The following is a 23,256-nucleotide window of genomic DNA, read 5'->3' as shown; positions in this document are numbered from 1 at the left end:
TGATGTTATGTATGGACCGCACCCCCATATAACTACCCCCCCTGCTCCGACAGATCAAAAAGATCCTGAATTTTATGAAAGGGTCCATAATGTTTACCTTTCATGGAGCCCAAAATTGGTAGCAGCGCCCCTGCTCAGAGGCACAACACTGCATTCAATAGCATTAAACAATAGCATTCATTTTTACTTTTAACAATTTTGCTAGTTTAATTCATGTGGGGTTTTTTTTTTTTCTTTTTACAGTCTGGTGTGTTTTTTTGTTGCACAGTGATTCCAAAATGACTTATGAAATTATAAAAAGAAGCAGGAGAGGATGGAAAACAGACGAGTTTAGAGTGATGTTTTTAATTGTCCTGGGATTTCTCTATGTATGAAATGTTGGGTGCGTGACAGGATGTAATGCATAAATCCGGAAAGAACGAACTGTAGAGTTTGACATGCACGGCAGCACAGACATTTTTTTATGGTTGTTGTTCTTTTTTTTTTTTTCAGCAGTGTTATGGTTTAATAAGCAAAGTCTAAATATATCTATGAATGATGACAGTGCTTTTCAGGCCTGTAATTTCTGTCCAGTTTTCTAATTTGACTTTGTTTAAATACATACAGTGGATCCTTATCTTTTATTGTTTTGTTATTTTCTCAGGGGATTTAATAATGATAATAATAATGCTAATATCATAACAATATCTTTTTCAGTTCTACACAGGCTGATTTACACACTTTATTAAAACATCTCCAGTACCAGTGTAAAGGCTTTCAAGGTGTTTTACTGTTTTACTAAAGTCATATAAGATCATATTTTTGAAAAACACTTGTGAAAAAACATGCTTGACTGCAGTTGTTTTTTTTTTTTTTTGTTTGTTTGTTTTTTCAATTATCTGCTGTCCCTTTGGCCAGTTAATTAAGCTAATTTTGAACACCGATAATAAGCTAATTGAGCCATATTTTAACTTCAGGGGTAAGTTATATTGTTTTGGTAATTTAATAGTACTTTTATTTAGTTATCAGGTTTGCTGCTGAAGTAGTAAGGTGATAAAAAAAAAATTTCAACATTATTTGTATGAAACAATGGCCTTGAGAATGTGTTTTGTGTCCAATGTCTCCACTGGTCTAAAGGCCGACCTATTTGCTATCTGATTGTCTTGCTACTTTGAGGAAGTGACATTTACATCTAAGCTTCAGGGTTCATTAAGATTAAAGTGTATATTGTGTTGTGAAATATGACCGTAATGCACAGTATGTTCTATAAACAAAGCAAGCAGACTGCTGAGCCACTGCAACAATAATTGTACTGGATGCTTTTGACACATCTGAGACTCACTGTTCAACAAATGTTTTACATGTGCATGTTTCTCCCATCATGCACTGTGAATACAAAAGCAGACAATGCACTTTTCAAGGTCAGAAAAGCACCAGGGTAGTATGTATGGCCTCTCACTTCATACTTAACTTGGACTGCTTTGAAAATATCCCGTCATTTAAAATTGAAATTCATAGTATTAGATATGCATTTCTCTTTAGTGTCATTAATATCAGATTTTACATATTCCTGACATACTGAAATCTATTCATATTCCCTGGGTGTTTTTTCACACATTAACATACATTAAAATGAAGTTCTGTAAAATGATCACCCAAGGGCAGCAGACTCCAGGGCCCTGATTGGCTATTTGTGCATATTCACGGTCTGACCTCAGTAACTCCCCTTGACAAGGTATGCAGACTTCTGACCCTGGGTAATAAAATGCCCACTTCATTAGTGCAGTCAGCACTTAAATGCATTGTGTGTTCAGGCTGACATATTCAGCTCATGCACAGTAAATCTCACATGTGGCCTCACAATCCTCTGTTCAGATATGGATCCAATGGTGAAGGCATATTATTGCTAATTATCCACCATTCACAACCTGAGATGCATATGAACGGAAATTAGACAGTCATCTGCATAGAGTGTTAGGGGAATATGTTATTAAATATACAACAAGCAATAGGTGCAGTGGGTTTAGTATGGATAAATAAGATACATTTTTTTCCTCATATTTCATTTTTCACTTGTTTGTGGTTTTTCTACCTGTCTTTTTCTCTGCACTTGCTTGTTGCATGTTGCTGCTGTTATCTGTGGAATTTCTTCATGGTGGGATAAAAAAAGTCTTATCTTATCTTATCTTGTCTTATCATGTACATTTGTAGGTGATGATCATGTAAAAGAAGTGATTTGCTAAAAATGTTTAAAGTTGTAGAATAACTCCATCTCCCTTGCCTTCTTCTCATCCAACAAGTGTATAGAAGTGTGCATTTACACTTATGTATGTATGTATACTTTACAACAAACAAATAAAATACAAGGAATAGACGGGGCATAGGCATTGGTAAGAAAAGAACAATGAAAATATAACTAATGTGAGATTAAAACACTAGGGAGAAAATATAAACAAATTACGGAACTTTAGAAAATAAAGTAAATCAAGATTTGAAATTTCAACAAAATTTCTGCAATTGTTAAGAATAAAAACAATAATAGGCACAATTAAAAAAAAAAAAAAAAAAAACCTTGAAAATTGGTTAAAAATAGAAAACCATAAAATATAATTTCAGATTAAAATGCAGTATCGATATAACCAGCCATAGATTCTGTTAGGATGATCCACAGCCTAAAGGCAAATGTTTGGTCCCAGTTAGTTTTAAGGGCGAGGTGGGAACAGTGTGGATCAGACTGTGATAATTTGTAAAACAGCCAATAGGAACAAACCTCTTCTCTATGCAAAGACAGAGCCAAGAGAGGTGTCTAGTTCCCTCTTAGACCACTTGAATTACAGTATGCTGAAAGGTTATTAGTGGATTTTATTTATTTTTTGCCCAATTGAAGCCAAAAGCCACTGCTTTCCTCAGAGGTTTTGGCAATAGACCCAGGAAGTGAGCTCTCCATAAGAATATGACTTCACACTGCAGTATAATTTCAGATCAGCCTTGAACATAAAGGTGCCATTTACACCATTTATCAAAAAAGAGGAGGAAAAAAAAGTACTGTTTCCGTTTGGCAACAGTTAGGATGGTGACAAAGAATCTAAAAGTAATGAACAGAACTGCAGGAATTGCAGATATGGCACATTTTGAAAGGCAACAGTCCCTCCTGTCAGATGACTAAAGGCTCATGTCAGTGGAACAGTGACACTGATGTTTGCATGTGGCGTCATCCTGGTAATCAGGCAAATGGAGGAGGAGCTTGTTGTGGCAACATCTGTCTCTGTGGATGCTGCTTTGATAGATACAATAAACCTCATTCTATCCATACAGAGGACGTGGGCAAGCATCCTCCAGCTGGGGGTTAAGATGAAAAAAAAGCTAAAAGTATATAAAAAAAGAGTAATGCTAGTCTATTATACAATGACAGAATGGTGAAATCTAGTCATAGAAAAAATACCCATATGCATATACATTTTCTCTCAATACACAAGTGTCTCATCCCAGTTTACTGCCAACACTTTTCTGCCAGAAATACATTTTGAAAGGCCACAAGCCCGATAAGAGTTGTTATGCAACACAATATACTACTTTGTAGCTCTAATACAAAGGATTTTAGAGTTAGTGGGCAGCAATTTAACAACATCCTTGATGTGGTGTGAAGACTGCAATTGCTTCATACCACAAGGGACAGGTTGGAGGGCAGATAAATTTAGCCAAATGTAAAGGCTTCCAACAGGATTTACAGCTAGCAGATTCAAGAGAAAGTATGTTTATGATTTCCAAAGTGTCAGTGATTAAGCATAGATTAGCTCTTGGACTTTATTTCTGCTCCCAGTTCACATCCAAGATAATTCATAATTAGGTTGGAAAAACTGCCAAACTGATCAGACCTTTGACCAGTGTTGATGCTGGTAATGAGGGTAGGGTCTTTATTTTGGGATAGACGACAGTACAGTAGGCATTTTAAACAGAGATTATGCTTTATTGCTGTTAAGAAATGTCTTTATTTTGCTATCTTAACCTTTAAATAATGAACCAAACAATGTGATGGTGGCCAAGTGCTTTTAGTGTTCAGCAATGAGCACACCGCTGTGGCTTTCATAGAACTACACATTAAAAATGGCTTATTTTAATGAAGATTTGGACTGTGGTATAAGTCATTCCTTCTTGGTTCTTCGTGGTGTTTTCTTTTGCATCATGTCAGCCATGTTAATTCCAAGTTTCCACTCTTTGCACGCTCTTTGCAGAGACAGTGTCACTGCATCCCTTAGCGCTGCCAAAGATGATTATGAATTGCTGAAATACAGGGAAATACTAATCCTTTTACTATGAATGATAGGTTCAGGAATATATATCTTCAGCCCTGGCGCAGTACTAAAACAAAGTGTGGACACAGGCTGGCTATGCAGAACTCACTAACTTTTCTTCAGCGATTACTAAATCCCACAAAGACAGGTTGTACATCTCATTCCTTCTCAAGTCATCATATCCACAGCGGTAGCTCTGCATCTGGCCAAGAAGTGGATCAATAATGTCCCTGATTCTGAGGAGCATGCCAGAGGAAAGCCACAACTTGCCCACCTTAAACAAGCTGTGGAAATAGGCTGCTAATTAGATTGTGTTTCCTGCATGGAGGTAATAAGTGGGATTTTTATTTATTTATTTTTTATTAGATAATGTGAACAAAGAGATCATAACCTCTTAAACTGTAACTTTGACCCTAAGCATAGGAGACAAAATTTGTGAATGGAGAAGAGAAGTAGCAGACCTTGAATTATTACAGTAAATGGAAGCAGTCAATGAACAAGTGAAGGCAAAAGATTTAAGGGAAAAAATAGTCCCCCTGACTGCACTTATGCAAAGCTCCATATCAAATCACAGCCCTGCCATATCACTGGAATAGCTTTGGGACAGGAAAGTGACAGTCCCTGTATGACCCAGTAAAAGCCAGGTCTTAAATCCCTTTGGAAAATATGTGGAAACACCTCACTACATCTGCTCACCGATGCTTCACATTCAGCTTGGATAACTGTACCCTGAGAATTGAGGAAAATCCTCATTTAGATGTTCCAGCCTGATGGACACACAGAGATGTTATTACAGGCAAAATTATTTAATAATATATGTATTGTTTTGGTCATTAAAAGGTAATTTGGATGTAAATTATGTATTTCATTGTTAGGGCTTCTCAAAAACCTTTCTTTAAACATTACACCTCATAATCACTTCATCCCTCGTGCTGCAACAATACAGAATGTGACAATGTCAAGGTGGCTGGAATCCATCTAAAGACACCACATCTTTTTTATTTTGGCTGTTTATATCAAAATTCTTTGCCAGCTACAGTAGCAAAAAACACCTCAGATGTGCTTCACTTGTACTTAAATCCTAACAGAAATTGGTCCAAAGTGTAGGATTGTGGAAATGGAAAAGGGACACAGCACTGGGCTATCTCTCCTCGAGCCAAATGAAAACTCAGACTGATGCGTCAATCACAGGATTAGTCACAGCGACAGAGACAGTGAGCGAGAGAGTCCAACAGTCAAAAGAGCCAGCTGCCTGTGGGTCTTTCACCACATGACCTTGTCAAGGTCAGGGCTGTTAATACTGAGTGACTGGGAGTTTAAAATCCTCTAACAGTCTTGTTACAGTAAAGAATAGCCAAGGGATGCAAAGAGAACCCAGTGAAGCTGACTGTTCACAGCTTCTCTCAGCACCTTCTCTGGAAAAACATGGAAAACATGTTCTCATTCGGTAATAGGCATGGAGCTTTGTGTTCAACTCTTTACGCTCTACCAATCAATAGTTTTATATTAATTATGGATCAAGTACATGTGACTGTTGTGCACAGTTATGTGACAAATCCATAAAGAATAATCAACTGACTCTGCCTTTTCTGTCAGCTCAGTGAAGCTTTTAACATCCTTTGTGTTATTGTTTACTTTTACTGCTTTGGTGCAGTTTTACAATTCCCATTAACCTTGTATCCAGTTGTGGCAGGCGCTGTATGCACTGTACATAAAGGTGGTAATGTGTCAGCAGTGTGTTTACCAGTGTTGTCTGCTGCCTCTGGGTACCAAAACCTTACTATCACAACTAAATGACTACAACCTCTAAATAAGTCATGTAATGTGGAATGACAATTCAAGTCTCTATGGAACTCTGCAGAGTTTTAGGGGCACTACTCAGCTACATGTTGTATCTACATTAACACTGATGTACATAAACACAACATGACATACTCATGCCAAAGCATCATGCCATGCCATGATAGGTTAATTCCCCCAAAAATGATTAGACAGATTGTTGGTTTAGTGCCTCAAATTCCACAAAATGATGGATGCAGGCAGCAGGATAGATGACAGCCTAGAAGTCCTGGTTTAACCCAATTGAATGTTGCCATGATGGCAAGAAACTACAGTAAGTGTGGTTGAAGTCTATTCATTACAGTCAGGCTTACAGGATGTACTACTGGAAAAATCCTGTCTGTGGGTCACTATTTCAATCAGCATTCTCCTTCCATCCATTAGCTACATGTGAGTTTCTGCCATTATGTGAAAGAACAACAACCCGCAGCTGCAGCAGTTATATATGTGGGTGTGCGGCCCATAACTAACATAACTAATGCTGGTGTGAAGCGAAAGTGAAACTTTACATACTTTCAATGTCCAACTCCCGGGTTCTATTCCTCTGTTATAAAGCAGATCTTACATGACGTTTTCACAACTTCTAACTTCTATCCACTGGACCCCCTCCACTGCTCTATGGACCCCCCACAAATGCTGGGCCCTATGAATTTGCCCCCCCGCGCCTTTACGGTGCCCCAGTGCATTGGGACGTTCATGAATTCTGAGACTGGCAACAGTTCAGTTCAGGTGAACATTAGTGCCAGTAATGTAGGATATGGGTGGAAGAAAACTCAGTCCCAACCTGCCTGTTATTTCAGTTGGTTGGTTGTCCCCCCCGCCCCGAGGATGAAATTCATTGAGCAGAAGTAGGGATGTAAAAACCAGAGGGGGGGTTGATCCTCCCCACCCCCACCCCCCCAACAAATTGCACCATGGACATAGACAGATTAGACAAATTTTCTCCATTATAAGTAAATGGGAAGAGAAAAAAAGATTTTAAAAGTTCATTAAAAATTTAGACTTTGACCTACTTTTCCCAAAATGCAATCACATCTATTCTGGGTCACTGGCAATCTATAAACCCAATTTGGTATGACTTCAACCAATAGTTTTGCTGCTACAGACATGTGAAATTTTGCCCATTATAAGTAAAAACAATACTCCTTGCCTCCTCTTCAGAAGGCAGGGTAAAAATGAATATTTAGAATCTGTTCAATTGTCATATTGTACATTGATGGTTTGCATCCTGCATGAAATCAATAAAAGGATGTTTTTAAAAAAAAAAAAAAAAGAATATTTACTGTTGGTTTGAAGTGGATCACAGACGCTGGTTTTCCTGTGTTAAGTCCACAGGTCTATTATTGGGGTACGTCCACCCTGACCTGTCCTCCATATACGAGGAGCGTCACATCCCAGTCTGATTTGGGTTACAACCACTAGGTGTTGGAAACAGCAGGATGCAACAGTGAGTTGTAATAAACCAGGTGTAGGAGCACAACAGGATGTAACTGGGTGTAATTAAGTGGGTGTCTAAATGACCTATAAATGTGTTTGAACCGGAGGACAGGATTGTACACGACCACATGGGAGCAAACTCCACTGAGTAAATTCAACCTTCAAAAAGCCCTCTGAATGGACATTTTTTAAAAATGTCCTTACCCTGAAGCTCTTCACAAAGACAGAGCTACATGAGTATACACGTGATCGGAAACACACAGACATACAGTTAAGCTTCCTCAAAGCCACGGGATCCTGTGACAACAGCAGGTGCACCAAATTCCTTATAGAGGGCAGCTGAATGACATAAACAAAAAAGGACAAAACTTAATTAATAGCCATGTGCAGGCCGTGGCAGTAGAGCAGTTGCTATGTTCTACAGCAGATAAGAGGAAACTGGCCTGATCAGTGGTGAGCTTCTAATGCTCAGGTGAGAGTGACAGGTCTGCAGGCAGGTCCAGGGGATTGTGTCTGATACTGACAGACAAAATGTCAGCACAGGAATGAAATTGCCTCTTGCACTGCAGTGATTGCAGAGATATACAATGCGCTTAGTTGTCATCTGACATATAATAAATGCATCTTGTCATTTGTGATAGGATGTTGTCACGTAGGCAAAAGTGAATCTCAGCTTGTCATTAGGCAGTAATGTGCTGCTTACTGCCATATATACTGCTGATGTAAGTGACAGCTGTGAAAATGCTATGTGGCTGGGAGTTGGGAGTCTCCAACGTCTTCCTAACAGACCACTCAACAGTCAATAATGCACAAATGCAGAGGTTCATATAATTAAAAAAAAAAAAGTTGAGCATTTTAGTCGCTGTTTTTCCACCTCTTCACACTATGTCTTCCATGGTATGTGTAATTATGTTGCCATTGTTTCTAGAAACAGTGCATATCAACCTTATATGCCCAGGCTCACTAACACTAGTACTAGTGCAGACCCTCTTTTGATGAAACTGTCAAGATATACTAAAAAGGCATGGACACAGTTATTTCTGGGGGTAAGCCTTATATATATGAATTTGTAGGAGATTCCGTTTGAGAGCACCAAAATTTGTGGATGTGATTTATAACAGTTTACACCACTATTTAATGGCAAAATAAAAATGTAAAAACTGCTCATGACGTATGGTTGAAGGGGAATATTTTTCTTTACAAATGTTAATTTAATGTCAGAAATTGGGCACTGTGGTTGCATTTGCACTGCCCAATACAAGTCAGATTAATTGAAAAAATTCAATTCAATTCAGCCACAAGGTTTTCTTTTTCAAATTGTTGAATGATAGTATTTACCTTTGGATGTGGTGAAGAATGTAATTAGTGAGGAAATCTCTTTAATGAAAGGGTGAAAATGTTTTTACTGGCTGTCAATAATAATAATAATAATAATAATAATAATAATAATAATGTATAGTGTAAAATAAGTCACTGTAAAAATATTCACCCCCTTGAAAGTGCCTGACCTACTTCAGCAGAGGTCTAGCACAACTAAAGCAAAAGAGATTATGATTATTATGCGATTATTAGTGATTGTATCAGCTCAGAGAAAAGATTATTGAAACATTTAGCGTGTAAGTCACTAAACATCTTCTGTAGTTCAGTTAAATCCATCTCTAAGAAATGGAAGGAGTACAACACATGTGCAAATGTGCCTAGAGCAGGATGTCCTCACAAGCTTAGGGAGGCTATGAAGAGCCCTGCTACTCTGAAGGAATCAAAAGCCTCAGGTTTTGAGACTGTACGTACGACTAGTGTTGCAAAGACTCTTCACCAGTCAAAGGTTTATAGGCAACAAAAGAAGAAACCGTTGAAGAAATTTCCACAGGAGTTCAGTAAGACACATGTGGGAGACTCCAAGTTCAGCTAGGAGAAGATTCTTTGCTCTGATGAGGCCAAAATGGCACTCTTTATCCATTAAATATTGCACATCACCACAAATGTACCATCCCTTCCATGAAGCATGCAGGTGGTAGCATTGTGCTGGTCCAGGTGGTCCAGGTTGAAGTCCATCTGGAAAGACAATGACCCGAAGCATATAGATGAAAATTCAGGAGTGGCCGAGTCAAAGTCCAAACAGTAATCCAAAAGAGAATTAGTGGCTGGGCTCAAAAAAGGCTGTTTATGCTTGAAACCTGTTCAACTTGTTGACAGAGCTTGAGCTGTTTTACCAAAAATAGAGTAAAAATATGTCCAGATGTGAATGCCTGATGGAGACCTACTTACACAGACTGTGACTGTGGCTGAACTGCCTTGGCGGAGGTCTGCGCTCTAGTGTCTAGCTTTTCTAGTTTCAGTGATGTTTTGTTCAGTATTTTATTTATTTATTTATTTATTTTAACTTTTTATGTTTGTTGAAAGCTACCTCAAAGACCAAGTGCAGTTCAGTTTTTATGTTCAAGAGTGCACTTAATCAGAGTGTTGTTTACATTTTAGTATCTTCTTAGTGTATGTTCTTAGTATGTTCTTCACATTCTTGGCAAAATTGCACAAACTATTTAAATTAAAAATCTTCTGAAAGGTTCTTTGGGCTAAATTGTCTGTTTTATTTTTTTTCTTTTAGGGCTATGTTTTACATAAGGAAATTGTTTGGTTGCACTGTTCGGAAACTTGCAAATTAGTCTCAAAGATCAATGTAAAGAATCGTGATAAAATCAAGATCATGATTTTATTTTGTAAAAATCATGATATGATATTTTTGCCATATCATCCACCACTACATGGAGGTAAATACTTTTGTATAGACATTAGGGATGTAATGATATGCAAATTTCATATCGTGGTTATTGTGACCAAAATTATCACGGTTGTCATTATTATCGTGATATTGTTGAAATTGTGCTCAAAATGTTCAAAAAGTACTTATACACACACTGAAATAATTTAACCAAGTTGTATTTTGAAAAAAATAAAATAAAATGAAATAAAATAATAGCCACAATGTACTTTCTGTTGGCAGAAACATTAAAATATTAACATGTAAACAACCAAATATACAAATGTGCATTAAAGATGTCACCTTATGGCCACTGTTTGACCATTTTCCATATGAAGTTTGAGTTGTTTTAGTTTCTTTTTCATAGACAGACGGACGGACGGACAGACAGACAGACAGACAGACAGACAGACAGACAGACAGACAGACAGACAGATAGATAGATAGATAGATAGATAGATAGATAGATAGATAGATAGATAGATAGATAGATAGATAGATGGCTAGCTAGCTAGCACCTGGAGTGCTGCTGCTTCTCCATGAAATGAGCAGTAACCATGAGTTTTCAAAGTGCGGTAATCAAACACGGTTATCGTGATAATTAGAATTTAAACGGTAATACTAACCGTTGGGAATTTTACGGCGGTTTATCGTTATACCGTAATCGTTAAATCCCTAATAGATGCTGTGTATCCATTAATGACACAGTTTTAATGTGGAGATACGAAGTCTGACTACATGAAAAAAAAAAATCTAAAAACTTTCTGGATGTGATTTCCGATGTGTGGTGGCAAAGTCCTAGATTTAGTGTACCGTCCATCCATTTCATGTACCGCCTGTCTGTTGAGGAAATGAAAAAAATAATAGTGTATCCTTCAATGACACATTATGATTTTTTTTTTTTTTTTTTTTTTACTGTGGTGTGCAATGGCAGTGTTTTATTTTCCCATCACTTTGAACAAAAAATAGATTTGAAGATCACAATTGTCACACATGGATTATTTAGTGACAAGGTCCTTTTCGTTGTTCATTAACATCAAAAGTTAACAATCCACCAAATTATCAGGGGAAACTTTCACATGTATTTATGCAAATCCATCAGTCCCTAATTATACACAATCACACAAACACACGCAGAAACATTTGCACAAACCAGACAAAAATATGCAGATGCATGCCCTCTCAACATCTAGCCTTGGGGCCTTTACCCTGTGGCTTATTTAACAAAGCAGCAACCAAAACAAATACTGCTTTGTGTCTCTAAAGGCTTATGCGGGTGTTATGCATATTTTACCATATTTACTGAAAATGTACACTTTTATTATTGCCCAGAGTTCTTCACAGTATCATCAAAGCAGTACTTCAATGGTTCTTTTTTTTGTATATATCATATTGTCACGGATAGCAGAGTAATGCTGCTGCCTAAATGATTAATATCTTTGCTTGGGTGAAGGTCTTTAGGCTTTATATCCCCTTTACATCAAGTAAAGATCCAATACATCCACACTAGCTTTTGTACTCAGAGTGAAAATGTGCAGTCAGGTACAAACATCATTCATTCTCAGTTTAAATGATGCTGTATTTGTCGCTGGTATTATGTTGACTCCAACCCCCCCCCCCCCCCCCCCCCCCCAAAAGAAAAATACATCTGGGTTCTGTTTTTTCACTCTTTTCATGCAGAACTTCCATTTCCTTTCAAGCAGAGCTCAAAAATGATTGTTTTGGCAAGGAGTTTAAAAGGAGGAACGACGTTAAAGCAATAAGACAAGCTTTTATAATGATTTGCACCCATTTGTTAAAAAAAATTTGCAACCACTGAGAAACAATTTACAACAAACCTATAAATTATGAGAGAAATATGTGTATAAGTGAACATTCCTGACCCCTTTTTTTACTGCCATGTCAACATCACGTCATCAAGTAAACCAACCATTTTGAAGAGATGTATGGTAGGATGATAAATCACAACTCGGTACTTGGCGGGATACCAGATGTTGGTAGGTTTATGGCACCGATTTCTCAAAGCCTTTTGACATTTATGTTTGTAAAAAAAAAAAAAAAAAAAAAAGTAACTCTTCATAATAAGTACATACTATGAAGCATTAGTTAAGCATTAACAAACACTGAATTCATTATTTATAAAGCATATTTCTGACATGAATAATCATTAGTATATGGTTTATAAGCACAGTTTTAAATGTTTTACTAATCATTCGTAATCATTCATCCTTCAATCATGCAGTTTGTTTTAATAATCCCATGTGCTGTGTCTTTCCTTTGATAGAATAACTGAGACTTTTGTGAGTCTTTAGGCATTGCCAACCTTTAAATCTCATTTGTAAATGCTTTATATGTCATAGATAGTGCACACTTTAGATGAGCTCACACCATATACTTAATTAATGAGTATAAGTGCTTTATAACTACCTGAAATAATGAATTCCTGTATTAATAACTGTTTATAGGACATCTATTGGAAAAGAAAAGTGTGGGTTAGTATAAACACCCACTAACATATTCACTAATCATTTGTACACGTCTGAATTGTGTATGTGCAAGCATAAATGCACATCGTAACTGGTTCGTAGGTGATGCAATACTAAATTTTTAAATGCTGAATCCATAATTTATAAAGTATGAAAATACAGTCATTAAGCACAGTGTAGATGAGCTTATGAATGATGAGTAAAACCATTATAAGTGTGCTTATAAACCATATACTAATGAGTATTCATGTCAGAAATATGCTTTATAAAGGATGAATTCAGTATTTGTTAATGCTTAACTAGTGCTTCATAGTGTGTACTTATTATAATGTGTTACCCAAAAAAAAAAAAAAAAACAGAGCACAAATGTCTGCTAGAAAGCTGGGATGAGTAGGTCTACTAAAAAGTGCAAAATCCTTAATCTGTCAGATACTTCCATCCGGTTTGTGGATGAATAATTTGCCTCACTCACCTCACTTGTCTTGTCTTATTTATTTGGATGACTCTGCTGCCTCTGCTTCTCTTGCCAATGACTCATGGTGTGTGTTCTTGTGTGATTTTGTCCACAGGGAACATCTTCGTGGTGAGCCTGGCAGTGGCGGACCTTGTTGTGGCCATCTACCCGTACCCTCTGGTCCTCACCTCCATCTTCCACAATGGCTGGAACCTGGGTTACGTCCACTGCCAGATCAGCGGTTTCCTCATGGGTGTCAGCGTCATCGGCTCCATCTTTAACATCACCGGCATCGCCATCAACCGATACTGTTACATCTGCCACAGCCTCAAGTACGATAAACTGTACAGTGACAAAAACTCAGTCTGCTATGTGATGCTGATCTGGGCCTTGACAGTAGTAGCCATCGTGCCCAACCTGTTTGTGGGTTCGCTGCAGTACGATGCACGAGTTTACTCCTGCACGTTTGAGCAGTCGGCCAGCTCGGCGTATACCATCGCCGTGGTTTTCTTTCATTTTATTTTACCCATCATGATTGTCACCTACTGCTACCTGCGCATCTGGATATTAGTCATACAGGTGAGGCGGAGGGTCAAGCCAGACAATCGGCCCAAACTGACGCCGCATGACGTGAGGAACTTCGTCACCATGTTCGTGGTGTTTGTGCTCTTCGCCGTATGCTGGGCGCCGCTCAACTTTATCGGCCTTGCTGTAGCGATCAAACCGGAGGTAGTGGTCCCCCTCATCCCAGAGTGGTTATTTGTGGCCAGCTACTTCATGGCCTACTTCAACAGCTGCCTTAATGCAATTGTGTATGGTGTGCTGAATCAGAACTTCCGGCGTGAGTACAAGCGCATCGTAGTGTCAGTGTGCACGGCGCGAATCTTTTTCCAGGACAGCTCCAACGATGCAGGAGAAAGGCTCAAGAGTAAACCGTCACCTCTCATGACCAACAATAACCAGGTTAAGGTGGACTCTGTCTGAAGCAGAACTCCAGAACACGAATGGATAAGCTGCGACTGTGAAAGTAACAAGTAAAAATACCAAATATACATATAAAACAGCAGTTTCTTTTCTGCGAGCTGTCCACAGACTTGTCATAAGGTGCTATCTGACCTCTAAACAATCACAGTAAGAAAAAAAAAAAAACAAAAAACAAAAAAACAAAAACAAGGGTGCATATTATCTTTGTCTTTTATCAAGCACTTTTGTTTGACTTTTGCAGTACCTGTAGTACAGTAAATATATGATGTCTGTTTTGTTTTCATGTTTACAGTGATGATATACTGTACATGTATCATGCATTATATGAGTATTTATTTTGTATGAAATGTCCTGTAGATATATAGTAAGATATATCAGGTTCCAGTTAAAATGAAGACAAGATTTTATGAGGCCAACAAAATAATTTCTATAAAACAGTGGTTGAAAATATGAACAGAATTTTACAAAATGAAGTTAGAAAATTTTAATGATCTTATTTGTGACACTGTAACACTAATTGAGTGCAAAAAAAAACAAAAAAACAAGTGGGTTGCTGCTGTCTTATACCTTGCAATACTGTCCCTTTCATTAGGTGGAGTATATATATTTTAGTAAAATCTCTCTCTCTCTCTCTCTCTCTCTCTCTCTCTCTCACACACACACACACACACTCTCTCTCTCTCTCTCTCTCTCTCTCTCTCTCTCTCTCTCTCTCTCTCTCTCACACACACACACACACACTCTCTCTCTCTCTCTCTCATTCTATCTTTCTCTGCCACCCTGTGAGCTCATTTTACTGTATGCATGGATATCAGGAATTGTTCATATGCAAAATAAAATCTGATATTGACGAAGGATATACTTTATTATTGAGTTTGATTTATTTTCAACGAGGGAGATTATTCTATTTCTGTGAAAGCAGGTTGCAGTTATTTAGTTTATTACAACCTGTTTCTTTCACGGGCTAAACCTCTTCAGTCGAAGGTTACACTCAAGATCACAGATTGGATGTCGGTAATAATCCATTGTTCCACAGGAGAGCTGCAGTATTTATATAGTGAGAACAGTATGTTATAGTTGAACATCAGACTCTTATATGTTAATAATTTACGTTTTCCCCTAAAATACATTTAGTATTAGTTGTGTTAAGACCATAAAATTACCAATTGTGGATTCTGATGATGATAAGTCTGAGTTTTCTTTTAAGAGATTAGTATAAACACACACACACACACACACAAAGCAAATAATTGATTGAGCTCTAAATTTGTGTTTTATTTAATGGTCAAAAAGAGTGAAAGTATTTTTTTTTAAAAACTGAAATAAAACACAAACCCAGAGACTGAATGTGGTCATTCACCCGGAGAAAGAACCTGATAAAAACAACTGCATCAGTTTGAAGCTTTGTCTTAGAAACTATTACAATGTCTTGTGTGTGTTCAGTCCTGTGACGGGCATGCAGCTCTTGGCAGGAGGACAGAACTTGGCACAACACACACCTTCATCCAGCCCAATTTTCTAGACATGTTCTTTGTTTTGATTGGTTGTTTCACCAAATATAAAATTAAGTTAAAATGTGTCTTTAAATCAGTGCTCTCCAACCTTTTTTAACTCACGACCCCATTTTAACATCACAAATTTCTGGCGACCCCAGATATTAAAAACAGAGAAATTTTTTTTTGCTAAAATGAATTTGTTTTTGATCATGTAATAGTTTGCTATACTATGTTGCAAATAAACATTAATTGTAGACGACATTTAGTCTATATAATGTATATTATTATGGATGGAGGCAGAAAAGCCAGGTGTAGATTACTGCACAAAGTGAGAATTTCATTTTCCTTGGTCAGGATATGTACAGTCAGTCCAGCTGTGATTTACAAGGCTGACAATTAATACTGAACAAACAATAACTCAAACTATGAATTATGAAAGAGCTGCAGCATCTGAAACTGACCACAATGAACATTTGAAAGATAAACAGTACCACAGTGCTTCACTTTCAGACTCACAGGTTGTCATGTCTTTTATGGATTGGGATTGTCTCTCTTAACTCACCATATATTTTTTTATATTTTATTATTATATATTTATTATATATTTTATTTATTTTTTAATTATCATTATTTTTTTATTATCAATTACTAGAAATTTTAGGTGACCCCATTTGAATACCAGGCAACCCCACATGGAGTCCCAACCCAAAGGTTGAAAAACACTGGTTTAAATTGTTTGATCATGAAAAAAAAAAAAAAAAAAAGTTTTGAAGTCATTTATTTCTTCTTTTTTGGTTCGTATTTTGTATTATTATTGTTGCGGTATTGACATTTCTGTTCTTAAAATCCTGTTCTAAACCCCCCCCCCCCCCCCCAAGAAAAAAAAACATGAACTCAATTCACTTTCAACTCAAGTTACTATTTATGCTAAAAAAGTAAGAACTTTTATGTATATGAAAACCGTAAATTACATTATGTACAGGGTGGGGAAGCAAAATTTACAATATTTTGAGGCAGGGATTGAAAGACAGTGTATGACCAATTAGTTTATTGAAAGTCATGAGAATTTATTTGCCACAAGAAAATTTACATAATAGAAAATGTTTTTATTCTATGTGTCCTCCTTCTTTCTCAATAACTGCCTTCACACGCTTCCTGAAACTTGCACAAGTGTTCCTCAAATATTCAGGTGACAACTTCTCCCATTCTTCTTTAATAGTATCTTCCAGACTTTCCCGTAATAGTTTTGCTCATAGTCATTCTCTTCTTTCCATTATAAACAGTCTTTATGGACACTCCAACTATTTTTGAAATCTCCTTTGGTGTGACGAGTGCATTCAGCAAATCACACACTCTTTGACGTTTGCTTTCCTGATTACTCATATGGGCAAAAGTTTCTGAAAAGGTATGGATAATAGTGTTAGGTATGATTATGACATCAGTATATGTTTGGTTTCAAAACAATTGACGTAGTGCCTGCTGAGAAAAAACAACTAAATGTTCATTGTAAATTTTGCTTCCCCACCCTGTATGTTGTTTTGCTCACTCACATTTGTTTCAGGTCCATAAACACATTTAACATTTTAACATCCACACTTGTCATGGAACTTTCATCCTTGAAGAACTAGAAATATTTTTGTCAGAATGTTGCACATTGGTACTTTAGACGTCTTTTTCTCTGTCTCGCCTTTTCTTAGTGATTTGTTAGCATTTATTGTAATATTATTTTCTGTGTTCAATGAAAAGCAGATGCTTTCTTAAGTTCAATTTACTAATTATAGTGCAACACAGTAAATTCAAAGATCGTTAGAACAGAAATTCATTAATTCAGTGTTAAACAACCACTGCCATTTGTCAAATGACATGGGTTTTATTGAAAAAAAAGTCTCTGAATATCCCAATAAGACATGAGATACTGTTGATATTACACATTCTGATGAGTTAAAGTTACTAATTATTTTGGAGCTCTAGTTGTTTTTAATCACCAGTGAGTGTTTAGGCCTTAGGCTTGCAAAAGGAAATTGCTGAACCTTAAATCACAACCTAAACGGACGATATGAGAATGCATCAGCTGGAGGGTGGGCCTGATCAACTGTGATAGATTGATAGATTATTAATTATTGTTAATCCTGCCAGTACACTATATGTTAAAGGTGATTCATATCTTCACCTTAATACCTATACACAAACGCATTTAACTTTCTCAGGTTCTGGGTCAATTACTGATGGGTAAAATCTTAGTATTATTTTAGTATTAAGGAGGGTAATAATACATCAGTGAAGAGTTATGGACTTGACGCTTTACTTTAATTGCTGAAATGGATTGATTGATTAATTGATGTATTTATTTCGAATATGAAGGTTAAAACAGAAGAAAGTAAATAAACAAAAAACACTTAAACATAAGACATATAATACATATTCCAAAAGGAGTGAGAAGAAGTATGACTGATAAACTCCCACCCCTTCTCCTTATATAATTAATAACAATAATAACCTCCCTAGTCTAAGCATATCTATACTATATACTATAATATGACTGATACTTATTATTAAATAGTTTGGTTTCTGGCTTTATATTATTATGAACAAATATAATATGATTTACATAAACACATAATTCAATAACATATATGTAAATACATATACATACACAGATCTATACACACATACATATTTACATACACACACACACACACATACATATATATATATATATATATATATTTATATATATATATATTTATATATATATATACACACACACACACACACACACACCTATACATACATATACCACATACTTGTACATCTTTATAACACCCACTGATACCCAACACCTCTCTCATCCCCGTACCTCTGAAAAATTGTGTCTTTGTAGCTCCTTTCATATTCTTTTCATGAAATAATCTTTGAAAACTGAAGAACGGTAATTTTACAGCCTTGACTGTACCTCACAAAAATGAAAGGTTTATGAAAATTCAGAATATATACAAATTTGTAACTCAAACTGACACCATGGCAGTCCAACAATCCAAACCTGTAATTTATAAAAAATGATGTAGATAAAACTGTGAATTGTTCAAGTATTTTAGCTCTACTTTTACAGTTTAAGAAAAGAATGAAAAACATTTCCTTGCACGTTTCATATATTTGAATGAAGTGTAGTGAAGTAAAGCATAAAAAACATTCCTCAAATGTAATGACTGTCATGTTTGCAGTAGAAAAAAAAGAAAATAACACTTCAACTACTCTGCAACAATCACAGCAAACTGTCCTTGCATTCGAGAGACAACCCCACTTAAATCAGCTCAGACATGGCTCAAATATTCCTGTAAACCCCAAAGATGAAATACTGTTGAACAAAGTTTGATAAATTGTGTCTGTTTATGCTTTTGCACCAATCAGCTGTTATATATAAGTGAAGGTAAGATGAATCCCTGTGAAATGGGACAGTCATCATCATCATCATCAAACAATATGAGATGGTAATGGTATTTCTTTCTATATCATCTTACCTATATCTAGCTACTTCTATACATTCTGCAAACCAATACCTATCAGATTCTGTAAGCAAACAAATTTCAAGGTGATCATATAAAAGGTGTTGCATGGTAAGGGTAGGTGTCCTTCATGATGTGAAGGACATTTTAGTGCATATGGAGTAGGAATGTATGGCCTACACTGTGTGTCAGCCTTTGCGTGTCTGCTGCATTGCATGCGTGGGCAACACAGTTAGTGGAACACAGACAAAAGCATCATGCAATGTAGAGGAGAATAACTCAACTATCCATTTGAAATCCACTTGGCTTACGTAACGGCCGCTGACCATCATCCTCAAAGCAAGAGCTGAAAGACCCAGCTCCCAGCGGACTCCCTGCCCCCCTTCTCTATCCGTTTAATCCCAAGAGCTGTGTGTGGTAGGAAAAGACTGAATGGGTTGGGGATGAGCAAATGTAAAAATCCCAGGGATTTACACTGCCGCCAAACAGAGTTATACAGTAATCTGGGCCCAAAGATTTTTATAGCCCAGGAAGTACAACAAAATGGAAGGGAAAGTCAGGTGTTATCAGACCAATTGCACTGATTTAAGCCCTAATTCCTTTCCTGATTCCTGATAACAACAAAAGAAAAATGAATGTACCTTTTAGTGTCACAGGAACATAGATCAAATCTCTAACACCCCCCCACCCCCCCACCCAAAAAAAAAAAAAAAAAATTACCAACCAAGAAAGTCACAGTTTGTGTTGAAAATACAAAAGGAAAATCTGCTTTTGTGTTAAACTGCTCAATAGACTGCATCTGTTGTGATACACATTACCAAACACTAAAACAGCCGCTGCTTTGGTATATTTAACCTCAAGCTTTGAGGGTGTGGAAGAGTGGAATTGAATTAAAAACAGTGAAAATCTCTACAAGTCTGGTCATGTTGAGGCTGCAGAGAAATCTTCAGCAGCTCTGAATAGATTGCGAAGAAAGGAGGCTATGATGATGTGACCCCAGCAACTTTCAGGTGTGTAGTTTTTATACTTAAGCATTTTAACAGTCTGACACTTGACTTCTAAAATTACCTTTTAAATTGACAAACATTATATGTGTAAGTGACATGAGTTAAACAGGATCACAAATATTGTAAGATTGATTATGATACAATGTTCTTCCAAAGACTGGCCCTATGGGAACTAATAGAAGGAGCAGGATTTTGTCTCTGTTTCATTCTGTCTCTACATGCTTCTCGGTTGATCAGTTCAGACTGGATCTCACTTATGGATCTGCTGTATTAAAATGTACAAACTCATCCATGGCACAATATGTTAGAGTTAGTGATGGGTGAGTCATGAAGAAATCATTCAAAAGAATCAATTCATTTAAGTGAACGAGTTGAATCAATTAATAAATGCAACTGAATCGATTCAGCAGGACCTTGCTATTAATCTGTTTATTATCACATAAACTAGTCAGAATCACTCATTAAGTCGGAAGTGCTGTGTGATGAAGAACTCTGCACTTGTCTTCACCTACAATGTGAACTTGTTCATCCTATTTCTACAATTTCTTTGTGTTTTGATCATTTGGAAAATGGAGCAGAAGAAGAGAACCTACAAAAAGCAGATGGACGACGAGGTCTGTTTGCTAAATACACTCTTTTGTGTATTTAAACTTGCTTTTTTGAGTGTATTTAAACCGCTTCTACCAGTGCATGGCAATCATCTGTCTGTCCATTACATGTTAAAGAGCATATTTGGCAAATACGCTCAAGAAAGCCTGGACTTGCTTTACATGTTTCCGTCCATTATTTGAGTTCTTTCGGAGTACATATGTACGTTATGACATAAGACGTACACTTCCTGTTATTTTCAAACCATCCGGTCTTGTCTTGGACATTCTAAAGGACAACTTTTGGAATGTGTCTCCATGACTGTATTTCCTCCCATCAACTAGATGGAGGATGTTGAGAGTTTTCATTTATTGTAGCATGAAATTTGTTTCATCTTCCCTCCAGAAGTGAGTCTTTGCCGACTTTTCACTGCAACATGCCACGTTTGTTTACCTTCTTCCTTAAGCTCATGTTGTCACTGTGTAACTTCCACTCACATACATTTTTTTTTTTTTTTTTTAAACAGACACAGATGTAAAAGAATGAAACAAATCAGATTAACCTGTATACATGCACGAAGACATCTGAGTATTGGGGAGAAATCTAGGTGTGTTAATCCGATTTCTCATAATCAGATTACTGCCGTTATCGGATAAAGCCTATTAGATTATACTGTTCTCATGATCACTTGAATAATCTGTTAACTCCAGAAATCGGATAATGATCGGAGTATTGGTGTGCATGTAAACGGGCTCAATGAGTCAAAACAACGAAGCCTGGTCTGAATCAAATTCCCTGAACTTTGAGGTATGGTGGAAACCATACAGATTACCAGGAACTATTTTACCCAGGTAAATAAATTCCTGGTACTAAAAATTCCTGGGAATCTTGGTGTAAAAAGGTCTGTCTTCATGTTTACATTGCTGAAAGAACATGGATGTGTCACCTGTGAAAATAGTCTGATCAGGTCTGAGATCACTTTGCAAACAGGGCTCGTGTTATTTCCTGGTCTGAAGAAGGACTTAACCCATAGGGACCCAGTGTTACTTCTGTGTCACTTCCCAAATAAATTTTTCTCTATATTTAACCTTCCTTAAGTGATTTATCACCATTTATTGTAATATAAGCCTCTGTATTTTGTGGTTTTCTTTGTCGAAAATCAGATATTTTCCTACATTAAATTTGCTGATCATGTAGATGTTCATAAAACCTCCAAGTAAAGTTGAGGAACATTGTATCAAAAATGGAGAAAACTGAAGAAAAAGTGCCTTTTTTTTTTTTTTTTAGCAAAGGTATCAATAACTGAACATAAAGCAAGTGTGTCCATCCACTGTCATTTATCAAACTCCATGGGTTTTACTGGTAAATCAATGTTGTAGAAGATGACGGTGTTTCCACAGTAACTATGGAGCCTCTGAATGTCCAAATGGGTCATATCTGATGACCATGAAAATATGACAAACTGCACTTGACACCATTTTTTTTTTTTAACAAGTATTGATAGGATTAATGGATCAACAGTTATTAAACATTTTACATCAGTAAATGGTTTTGGTAGGTGGTGGATGTTTGGATCTTTATGGGTTAAAGAACTGTTCAAAATCTTTATGATCATGTTTCAAGCCACTGGAACTGCTACTGGTGTGATGTGAGAACTGGAGAAAGGTTCATTGAAAAGTTTATAATAGCACTAATATTCAGTTGCCGTTGCTATGGAGGGCTTTGGAATGACAAAAGAACAACAATAGCCTCATGTGTTGGAGTGAACCAATCCAAATCCACACCAGGCTATTTTGGGGTGTCAAAACAAACACCAGAGCTCCTTATTAAATTGTGTGTGGGTGTGTTTATCAGTATGTAAAAGTGTGAATGTGCACTGTGCCGTGTGTGTGCGAGGACAAGAAGGGACGCCGGCAGTTGAGGTTGGGAAGCGAGTCAAAGGCTGAAACGTGTACAGAGAAACAGAAATACAGGACACAAACACACACTCAGACGTTAAGATGAGAATGAAAAATAGCTTGAATGCATCACAGCAGCTGACTTCATGGGTATCAGATTCATTCCACTGCTGCAGCAGTCCACATGAACTACTGACACTGCTGGCAGACTGGCACTCTTATTTTTTTTTTCCTTTTTACTCTTATAAAGAGGCGATTCAAAAAAAACAAATGAAAAAAAAAAATACCGTACCTCTGAGCTATTCCATCCAAAAATACATTAAAGCAATGATGATACAATGAGCTACTTTATCATCCAGAGAGCTCTTTTCATCTGAGGAAAGATGTGCAGTCAGTTGATGATACTTGTGTCTCCATTGCTATCGCCATATGGTCTTTCATAAAAGATGAAAATTATAGTCATACAGCAGTAGCTTAAGCAAATTATTGATTAATAGTACATTCCATAGCATTGAATGTAGAAATATATTCATTT

General features: G+C 36.8%; 1 protein-coding gene across 1 annotated transcript in view; it reads left to right on the top strand.

Moving 5' to 3' along the window:
* mtnr1aa (melatonin receptor 1A a) overlaps nt 1–15,088 on the top strand; it is a 69,682-nt gene extending 54,594 nt beyond the window's left edge. Inside the window, exon 2 of the mRNA XM_030133709.1 lies at nt 13,361–15,088. Coding sequence (XP_029989569.1) covers nt 13,361–14,229 — 869 coding nt within the window. The 3' untranslated portion in view covers nt 14,230–15,088. The remainder of the gene's footprint in view (nt 1–13,360) is intronic.
* Nucleotides 15,089–23,256: the final 8,168 nt, after the last annotated feature.

Source organism: Sphaeramia orbicularis, chromosome 1 (assembly GCF_902148855.1).
Source record: "Sphaeramia orbicularis chromosome 1, fSphaOr1.1, whole genome shotgun sequence".
Classification (NCBI taxonomy): Eukaryota; Metazoa; Chordata; class Actinopteri; order Kurtiformes; family Apogonidae; genus Sphaeramia; species Sphaeramia orbicularis.
Note: the sequence above shows the minus strand (reverse complement) of the source record. Positions and strands in the feature narration are given on the sequence as shown.